Source organism: Solanum stenotomum, chromosome 7 (assembly GCF_019186545.1).
Source record: "Solanum stenotomum isolate F172 chromosome 7, ASM1918654v1, whole genome shotgun sequence".
Lineage (NCBI taxonomy): Eukaryota > Viridiplantae > Streptophyta > Magnoliopsida > Solanales > Solanaceae > Solanum > Solanum stenotomum.
The window spans coordinates 59,009,080-59,020,111 of record NC_064288.1 but is presented as its reverse complement, the minus strand read 5'-3'; the positions used below and the strand labels follow the sequence as shown (position 1 = coordinate 59,020,111).

At 27.5% G+C, this 11,032-nt stretch overlaps 1 protein-coding gene across 1 annotated transcript; it reads left to right on the top strand.

Annotated features, from left to right (window-relative positions):
• The first annotated feature begins 1,295 nt into the window (after window positions 1-1,295).
• LOC125870679 (uncharacterized) lies at window positions 1,296-3,572 on the top strand. The gene is made up of 3 exons (XM_049551176.1): window positions 1,296-2,347; window positions 2,436-2,625; window positions 2,716-3,572. Exons 1-3 carry the CDS (start codon window positions 1,937-1,939, stop codon window positions 3,303-3,305), a joined length of 1,191 nt encoding a protein of 396 aa, XP_049407133.1. The 5' UTR covers window positions 1,296-1,936; the 3' UTR covers window positions 3,306-3,572.
• The last annotated feature ends 7,460 nt before the right edge of the window (window positions 3,573-11,032 follow it).

Here is an 11,032-nt window from a genome sequence, read left to right as displayed (position 1 = left end):
TTTTTTGACGATCGTACAAATCATAACTCAACATATAAAAAGTCGTAATTATAATTACTAATTAACGTAATATCATTAATTTTATGATTGTGATATAATCAACAAATATATATTGCAAAATAAAATATCAATAAAAAATGAATTGAACTAACAGATTTTGTCGAAATAAATATCGTACTAATGAGACATTAATTATTTTTTACGAGTTTATTCTTTTAGTAAAAAGTCGTAATTGAAGTTAATGTAATTAATTATTTTTTACGAGTTTATTGTTTCAGTCAAAGGTCATAATTATACTGTTATTAACTATTTTTTTAACGATCGTACAAATCATAACTCCGCATATAAAAATCGTAATTTTAATTACTAATTAACATATGAAATGGGTTAGCTCCTTAAAATGTATTGAATGGAAAAGTCTTAGCATAACTCCACATATAAATGTCGTTAAGGAAAAATGATTGAATAATATTATTTTTCTTAATTGAAAATCAAATCGAAATTTAATAATGTCAAACCAAGAAATAGTATACCCATAAAATTATATATAAGTATCATGAGAGGAAAAAGGTGAATAAAATTAGAAAAATTTGACCTCTTACCAGAAAACGACTTCTTCAATTTTCTTACCGATAAAAATAAAATAAATCTTATAAAATAAAAAAGGAATTTTTTTTTTTATTTTATAAATAACCTACAAAATTACGAAACTGATTGTAGAAACATCTCTTAATACTTTTTATTTTTTCATATTTTTCATATGCAATTAAAATAAAAACTAAAACAGAGACGAAATTTAAAATAAATTTTAAAAATAGCAAGACACAAATTAGTTCTACTCAAAAAAATATATATAGTTTTAGTAGCTAAATTAATTTTTTCACGATGTTGATGAAGATTTAAATTGTAATTCTCCTTCCCTTACTCCCAAATTATATTCTCTATATCATGTTTCCGTTTCTAATTTCTAGTCACTCACATAGTGCCATGATTAGATTATTTCCACAAAAACAGGATCACACACTTCACATAGGCATTTTCATTTAATCTCCACCGTCCACGTAACAGCCTTGCACTACGTGATCTTAACACACTCAACTTTACCTCGCCTAAAACGTCGTCACTTAGCAAAACAACCCGTAAATTTTTAAAAATTATCCGTGCACGTAATTTCTGACGTGGAAATTCATATTCTAGTCAGGTCCCTCACCCCCTACCCCACTTCTTCACTTCACCCACGTTTCACTGCTATATAAGGCAGCTCAAATTTTCTCATTTTAATTAACTTAAAACTTGAAAAAGAAAAGAAAGAGAAAATAAAAAGTCATTCATATTTCTTCCTCACATAGTTTTCCCTTTCCGGAGATAACGATAACCTCGTCGGAAAATGAATATTCCGGCGACTTGTTCCTTTCTTCGCAAATGCAATGTTTGTGTTTCAGTTCATTACCGTCACGTTTTTCATGAAAAATCTTCCCCAAAAGCACACTCATTCGTTTCTTTTCCTCAGTTCTGAAGAGAGTTAAGGTATCCAAAGTTCCATCGGTTTTAATTTTTCCTTTGTTTTTGAGTAAAACTATATAGCAACTCTTTGATTGATTCGGTGAGATATTTATGTGCAACTGTTTTTGGTAAAGGAAGAGAGTCATACTTTTTGATAATAGATTTAGGTAAATTTTGATATTAATTTTTTGGTATCTGTGAGTTTTTTTCCGTGATTTTCCTGCGAAAAAGGCAAAGTTGTCTGTGAGGATTTAGGGCTGCTTTTGGTTGAGTGATTTTAGATGCAGAATTCTGATTTTATTGACATCATCACGCTAAGCGAGTAGGTATTCAAAGCTCTGAAAATTGAGCAGAACTGACAGAGGGAGTATAATTAGGCTTTAGATAGAGAGAGAGTTTGTGTGTGTGCGCACCGTTTTGATTGTGATAGAGGATGCCTCCGACGAAAATTCAGCCGATCGATTCTCCGACAGACAGAGAATCGATCCAAAGCGACACCACTAAGCCTGTGGTGAAATCGCGACTCAAAAGGTTTTTTGACCGGCCGTTCCCCAGCGTCTTACGGATTTCGTCGGCGACAGAGAAGCCGAATGCTGCCGGCGCCAGTAATGAATTGGCAAATGGAAAAGATGGAGCAGTGCCTGAATTCGAGCCTAGCTCTGTTTGTTTGGCTAAGATGGTTCAGAATTTCATTGAGGAGAACAATGAAAAGCCTTCACCTGCTAAATGTGGTCGGAATCGTTGCAATTGCTTCAACGGAACCAACAATGATAGCTCCGATGACGAGTTTGATTTTGCTGACTCAGCACACTCCTCCTTTAGCGATTCTGCTGATGCTCTCAAGGTAAAAAAGCACAGCTTTAACTCTGAGCAATTTCCTTTGAATTTTCCGTTAATTTAATCTGATTGTTCTTTTTTTCACTGTAATTCAGAGCTTAATTCCGTGTGCAACTGTTGTCGAGAGAAATCTGTTAGCTGATATCTCACAAATCGTTGAGAAAAACAAAGCTTGCAAGAGTAAGAACGATTTGAGAAAAATCGTCACCGATGAACTCTTGAAACTTGGCTACAATGCTTCCATTTGCAAATCCAAATGGGAAAAGGCTCCTTCTGTTCCTCCAGGTACATGATCTTCCTTAGACATTATTGATGTGTTCAATTTTGGTCAACTTTTGTACTGATTTTATTTTTTAAATTATTGAAAATATTCAGGTGAATATGAGTACATTGATGTGATTGAGGAGGGAGAAAGAGTGTTGATTGATGTAGATTTTCGATCGGAGTTTGAAGTTGCCCGATCAACTAGCAGTTACAAGGCGGTTCTTCAATTGCTGCCTTTCATCTTCGTCGGAAATTCCGACCGCCTGCTGCAAATTGTGTCAATTGCCTCAGAAGCCGCTCGGCAGAGTTTGAAGAAGAAAGGCATGCATATCGCTCCATGGCGTAAAGCTGAGTATATAAAAGCCAAATGGCTTAGCCCACACATCCGAACCGCCGAAGCCACAGTGAAGAGTGAGGTCAAGGAAAAGCTTCTTGAAGAATTTGAGAGTAAACAATTATCTGATTCTGAATTTGGAGAATTAGAGATGATCTTTGGTGGGCAATCGTCTTACGATTCCAATTCGTGTACGTTGCTTTCATCACCGCCGCCGCCGGTGAAATTTTCCGGCAGCGAGGAAGAGAAGCCGGTACAGCCGGTAATGATGACATGGGAACCTCCCGCATTGAAGCCCAAAAATTGTGAGAGAGGAAACAAAGTCATTGTCCCCGGATTGGCTTCCCTTCTCAGGGAAAAGCCCTAAGAAATTTTGTTTTCTTTTTCTAACTTGAAAAGAAAGAAATCTAGTAGTAGTAGTACAAAATATAAAAATATAAAAATATAGAGAAGGATGATCGGAGTTTCTGATTCTAGATCGGAAACCCTTTTTTCCCTTTTTCCGTTCACCGTCTTTCCATTTTAGTTCTGCCTAGCAAGGATCTGTAATAAGAAAATCTAGAACTATCCATTGCTGTAATAATTTTCCAAAATGCCAAAAAAAAGAAGAAAATAGAGAAACAAATTATCATTACTGTCTTTTCACTCTTTTGATATGGTTAAATTTCCTCAAAAATAATGCATATCAATATGTTTCCTAACAAGGGAACAATCTATATTTCCTAACTCTAAATATTTTTGTTGATATGAGAAAAATATTTTTTGGGAAGACGAGACTGCAGGGGGGTGACGGAAGGAACTCGTGCCATCTTGAACACCGTGAAGAGGAGGAGGCAAAGCAGTAAGGTTTTTTTTTTGCCCAAGTAAAAGTCATTAGAATAACGTGATGTTCTCTTTTAGTGGCTCGAATTCATTATCGTAAGATTGAAGGTAAACGATATTTATCATGTTGTATGTGAGTTTTGAGAGTCGATTTGACTTAAAGGTCTTTTATTATCTAATAAAATGAGATTTTTCGTGAAATCTGATTAATCAAATCTAACTAAACAAACATTTGGGATGAAACAAAACAGGAAATTTTTTTTTAATTTACTCGATTATGTTTTTAGTTAACATATTGTTTTTATCTTTAACTGAAGAAGTGTGATATGTATGGGTGAACAAACTTGATCTCCTTTTTAACTGTGTGAGCTTTTGTTACTTTGATGATGGGACAAGTTGGGAGTGGAGAAAGAAAAGTGAAAGTTACAAAAATTAGTGAGCTTTAACACGTGGTTGAAATATATTGGGAATGGTATAAAAATTAAAAATAGGAAAAATAAGGGTGATTTCAAAGGTCTCAACTCCCAAGCAAAGAATACTTTTCTTGAATTTACACAACTATTTGACTGTTTGTTGGGTTTTATCACTCACACACGATTGCTTGGGTTGGATTAGTTTACAATTTTTTACAATTTATTTGTTTAAATATGAAGTTTATAAATTATTAAATATATTTCACACGATTGAGTTAATTGATTATTAATTAGTTATTATTTATTTAATAAAAAATTTTAATTATTGAGTTTATTTTTTCTACGGTTGAGTTAAAGTAATTTTCAGTAACTCCAAATTTATTTCACTGAATTTAACATTTATGAAATTTTGGATTTTATCGCTCAAACAATAGAATAGTCAATTTCAATTATGTCGAGCTTATCTGATTTACTTTTTACGCGGTTTGAAGTAATTATTTTCAATTATTTCAAACTTATCTGATGATTATAAAATTTATAATTTATTGCATGTAATTCTTATGTTGTTGAATGGTAAATTTTAATTACATCAAATTTATCTAATTTTATTTTTAACGTGATTTGATAAATAAATAGGAGCAGAGGAAGTATATTTCATACGATTGAGTTAATTAATTTTTAATTAGTTAATATTTATTTAATTAAAAAATCTAAATTATTGAGTTTGTTTTTTATACGATTGACCTAATTAATTTTCAGTAACTCCAAATTTATTTGACTGAATTTAACATTTATGAAAATTTTTAATATTATCAATCACGCAGTTGATAGTCAATTTAAATTAAGTTGAGCTTATCTAATTTACCTTTTATGCGGTTAGAAGTAGTTAATTTCAATTATTTCAAACTTGTCTAGTGATTATGAAATTTATGAGTTATTGCGTTCTAATTACGAATAGCAAATTTTTATTACATCAAACTTATCTAATTTTATTTTTCACGCTATTTGACAAGTAAATAGAAACAGAGAGAGTATGTCTCATACAATTGTGTTAATATTTTTTTATTACTTAATATTTATTTAATAAAAAATGTAATATTTTTTTTATACAGTTGAGCTAATTAATTTTCAATTATTGTAAATTTATCTGACTGAACTTCACATTTATGAATTTTTTAATTTTATCGCTCACGCGGTTGAATAATCAATTTCAATTACGTCGAATTTATCCTCTTATTTTTCACAAAATTTTAAATAGTTGATTTCAGTTATTTCAAACTTATGTGATGATCATACAATTTATGATTTGTTGTGTTTTGTTTTTGATGCATTGAATGGTAAATTATAACAACATCAAATTTATCTAATTTTATTTTTAACGCGATTTGACAAGTAAATAGAAAGGGAGAGAGTATATCTCACACGATTAAGTTAACAAATTTTTAATTACTTAATATTTATTTAATAAACATATAATAATATCTATACGGTTGAGCATTAATTTTCAATTATTGTAAATTTATTTGACTGAACTTCGCAATTATGAATTTTTGGATTTTATCGCTCATGCGGTTGAATAGTCAATTTAAATTATGTCGAATTTATCTGCTTATTTTTCACGCAATGTAAAATAGTTGATTTCTGTTATTTCAAACTTATCTGATGATCATAAAATTTATGATTTGTTGCGTTTTAATTTTCATGTCGTTGAATGGTAAATTATAATTATGTCAAATTTATCTAATTTTATTTTTTACACGATTTGACAAGTAAATAGAAACGGAGAGAGTATATCTTATACGATTGAGTTAATAAATTTTAAATTATTTAATATTTATTTAATAAAAATATTGTAATATTTATACGGTTGAGCATTAATATTCAATTACTGTAAATTTATTTGACTAAAATTCACATTTATGAAATTTTGGATTTTATCGCTCACGCGGTTGAATAGTCAATTTCAATTACGTCGAATCTATCTACTTATTTTTCACGCAATGTAAAATAGTTGATTTAAGTTATTTCAAACTTATCTGATGATCATAAAATTTATGATTTGTTGCGTTTTAATTTGCATGCCATTGAATGGTAAATTATAATTATTTCAAATTTATATAATTTTATTTTTTACGCGATTTGACAAGTAAATAGAAACGGAGAGAGTATATCTCATGCGATTGAGTTAATAAATTTATAATTACTTAATATTTATTTAATAAAAATATAATACTATTTATACGGTTGAGCATTAATTTTCAATTACTGTAAATTTATTTGTCTAAAATTCACATTTATGAAATTTTGGATTTTATCGCTCACGCGGTTGAATAGTCAATTTCAATTATGTTGAATTTATCGACCTATTTTTCACGCAATGTAAAATAGTTGATTTAAGTTATTTCAAACTTATCTGATGATCATAAAATTTATGATTTATTGCGTTTTAATTCTCATATCGTTGAATGGTAAATTTTAATTACATCAAATTTAACTAATTTTATTTTTCATGCGATTTGACAAGTAAATAAAAACGTAGAGAGTATATCTCATATGATTGAGTTAATAAAATTTTAATTACTTAATATTTATTTAATAAACATATAATATTTTTATACGATTGAGCTAATTAATTTTCAATTACTGTAAATTTATTTGACTAAAATTCACATTTATGAAATTCTGGATTTTATCGCTCACACGGTTGAATAGTCAATTTAAATTATGTCGAATTTATCTACCTATTTTACACGCAATGTAAAATAGTTGATTTCAGTTATTTCAAACTTATATGATGATCATAAAATTTATGATTTATTGTGTTTTAATTATCACACCGTTGAATGGTAAATTTTAATTACATCAAATTTAACTAATTTTATTTTCACGCGATTTGATAAGTAAATAGAAACGGAAAAAGTATATCTCATACAATTGAGTTAATAAATTTTTAATTACTTAATATTTATTTAATAAAAATATAATATTTTTATACGATTGAGCTAATTAATTTTCAATTACTTTAAATTATTTGACTAAAATTCACATTTATGAAATTTTGAATTTTATCGCTCACGCGGTTAAATAGTCAATTTCAAGTATGTCAAATTTATCTACTTATTTTTCATGCAATGTAAAATATTTGATTTCAGTTATTTCAAACTTATCGATCAAATTTATGATTTATTGTGTTTTAATTCTCATGCCGTTGAATGGTAAATTTTAATTACATCAAATTTATTTTCCCGCGATTTGACAGTAAATAGAAACAGAGAAAGTATATCTCATACGATTGAGTTAATAATTTTTTAATTACTTAATATTTATTTAATAAAAATATAATATTTTCATACGGTTGAGCTAATTAATTTTCAATTACTGTAAATTTATTTGACTGAAATTCACATTTATGAAATTTTGGATTTTATCGCTCACGCGGTTGAATAGTCAATTTCAATTATGTTGAATTTATCTACTTATTTTTCACGCAATGAAAAATAGTGTTTTTCAGTTATTTTAAACTTATCTGATGATCATAAAATTTATGATTTATTGCGTTTTAATTCTCATGCCGTTGAATGGTAAATTTTAATTACATCAAATTTATTTTCACGCAATTTGAAAAGTAAATAGAAATGGAGAAAGTATATATCATACGATTGAGTTAATAAATTTTTAATTACTAAATATTTATTTAATTAAAATATAATATTTTTACACGGTTGAGCTAATTATTTTTCAGTCATTGATTAGATTAGTTAGTTTCAATTACTTCAAACTTATATGATTTTACCTTTCACACTGTTGAATAGTTAATTTCAATTACATCGAACTTATCTATTTTTTTCTTTCACGTAATTGAATAGTTAATTTTAATTACATCAAACTTATATGATTTTTCCTTTCACACGATTTGAAGAAGTTAGTTTCAAATTTATAGTTTAAAATGTGCTATAAATTTTGTGTGACTAACGTGGTTCGACATACACATGTAACACGCATATCGAGAAACTAGTTAATGTAAACATAAAAATTCGATAAGATTTCATTAAATATAAATTGTATTTATTAGTTAAATATGAATAACCAGTATGAAATTGATTATATTTCTATGGAAATTTGTAGTCTTAAATATGTTATAAAAATTTATGTGACTCACACGATTCAACATACACGTGCGATATATATGTTGAGAAAATAACTAGTTGATATAAATATGAAAATTGACTAAAATTTAGCTCTGAAATTAAATCCATAAGTTCCAAATTTTAAATCTATCTATGCACATTAGGAGTGTTTGTGGTTCGGTTTGAATCGGTTATTGGTTAAAACCAAAATCAAATTAATCTAGTTGGCTTTTTAAATTTCTAAACCCAAACCAAACTAAACGAAAAAAATAACCGTCAGTTTGGTTAATGACGGTTTGGTTCGGTTTGGTTCAATTTTTCTGGTTTTTTCAGTTTGAAAGTAATAAATTTTTGAAGACATACATATTTTGATAGACTCAAACACCTAGTACATGAACAATCAACTGAAAAGCTATTGTTGGTTCAATTAAGCAATTAAACAATTAAACAATACTAAAGTTATCATTACACGAACAAAGTGATTCAATTAAGAGAAGTTGTAACTATCTTATGAAAGATATGGTAGGTAAAGTCTAAAGTAATGAATTTTGATGGACTTGGACTTATGATTGTAATAGATGGATTAAAATTTACGTGTTGGGCTTGAGAAAATGGTAAAAATAACAACTTAAGTTACTTGAAATTTAACAAAATATTTATATTTTATTTATGAATAATATATAAAAATTTATAAAATTTATATGTCTAATTTATCGGTTCAGTTTGGTTATTTTTGCAGTTATTTTTTTAGTAAAACCAAAACCAAACCAAATAGTATCGGTTTTTCAAATGTAAAATCAAACATAACAATATCAAACTAAATATCAGTTTTTTTAATCGATTTAGTTCGAATTGCGGTTCGATTTAGTTTTTTAACCATAACCATGAACAACCCGCACATAGACGACTTACTTAATATAAATATAAAGCTCAACTAAAAATTCGTTCGATATATTAACTTGAATTCAAAATCTAAAAATTGAGTGGTAAAGTTGAATCTATTAAATTTAAATTTTAGCTTTATCTCTGTCCATAATCAACTTAATTAATTTTGAATTGAGTGTTGCCAATTCGATTAGTTACAAACTTTAAAGGGTCAATGTAACAAAAGAAAATTAATAAAATAAATCAAAATAAAGTAGGTCAACAAATTCAAAGTGGAAATTTATAACGGTCTACTTGACAAGATTTGAGTCAAACAACTAAAAACATAGCAATTTTTTTTAAAAAAATAAATATTAGAGTTTTAAGTTTATAGATTACATTTATTAGAAAACTATTTTGTTAGATAAGGCTTTTCTAGAAATCAATAACTTGTAGAAATGGTAAATAGTTATTCAATTTGCTTTTTCTTCTTACAAATACAAAGGCTTCAAAGGTTTAATAACTTGAATTGACAAGTATGAATACCAAACAATATATAAAACTAGTTTACCATTCTTATAATTTTCAACAAAAGGCTTTTTTAAATAATAGTGTCGGAAACAAAATTTTAAAAATTGAACTATTTATATATAACAATATTTTTTGCTTATACATTATGTAATTTTACGGTAAAAAAATTCAGGACCACTTCAATAAACATCGAGATCAAAGAATTAACTTATCAAGACTTTAATGTAAAATATGAATTATTTCAATGCAATTTTTTAACTTATATAAACTTAGGCACTTAGAGAATTTTAAAACATAAAATGATGAATTAAAAACTTTTTGGGCATATTCCATGAATATGTTTTTAATGAAATCATTAGCAAAGATTAATTTGTGTTCTGATTGATCCCAGCTTGGAGGCACTAACCATCTTTCTTTTTTTTCCTTTCCAGGTTATCACATAAAGTTTATTAAATTAAAAATATTTAACACTTAATTATCTGACAACCAATTGCGTTAGACCACATAGGTCTTTAATATTAAACCTACTCTGGCAAAAACCTAATCTGCTTGTCATATTTGATCACACATATAACTTATTAATATTATATATGTTTATTCCTTTTTTTAATTATCGTATTATTTAATATTATCGTTTATTTTTTACATTATCGTATTTTCTTTTTAAATCTACTTTGAAATGTTTTATTGAATTGAGGATATATCGACAATAATATCACTACTTTCATAAGATAAGAGAAAGATTTGTGTTTCGTAAAATTATACCGAGTATGTTAATAGAAGTAATTCATCATCTTTAAATATTATAAAGTAAAATATTAGTATTTCTATAAAATTCTATTATTTTAATATATCTACACAATGATTGTGGTGGGGCTTTTGGCAATCCATTGTGTGTAGTTATCCCTATATTAATAAACAGTATTTTTTATTTTTTAAACTTATTTTATTTGTATAAAATAAGTAGGTGGGTCCAATAACAGTTAGAAAAACTCAGAGAACCAAAATTAGATGAGATGAGGATTTGTAGGGTCACTTTCTTTATTAGTATAAAATAGTAGTAGTAGTTATTTTTTATTATTATTATTTTATTATTATTATTATTATTATTATTATTATGAGTGGCAGTAGGGTCCAGATATCTGTACAAAGCAAAATAAGAAAAAGCTATTGCCCAAAGCTTTGACAATAATAATAGCTTTATGAAAGCAACCCTCCACCTACTCTCCTTTATCTAACTTTATTTATTTTTCATTTTTCCTCTTTTCCTCAATTGTTGTATTGGAATTGAGATTTGTGAAGTCTTGTCTATTGTAAAATTTGTGTTTTGTAAAAAA

Bases quoted from the DNA above. Each gene is read 5' to 3' on its own strand.
- LOC125870679 (XM_049551176.1), top strand. From the start codon at position 1,937: ATGCCTCCGACGAAAATTCAGCCGATCGATTCTCCGACAGACAGAGAA. The intron at 2,348-2,435 runs GTAAAAAAGCAC...ACTGTAATTCAG, and splicing joins ATTCTGCTGATGCTCTCAAG to AGCTTAATTCCGTGTGCAAC. The intron at 2,626-2,715 runs GTACATGATCTT...GAAAATATTCAG, and splicing joins GGCTCCTTCTGTTCCTCCAG to GTGAATATGAGTACATTGAT.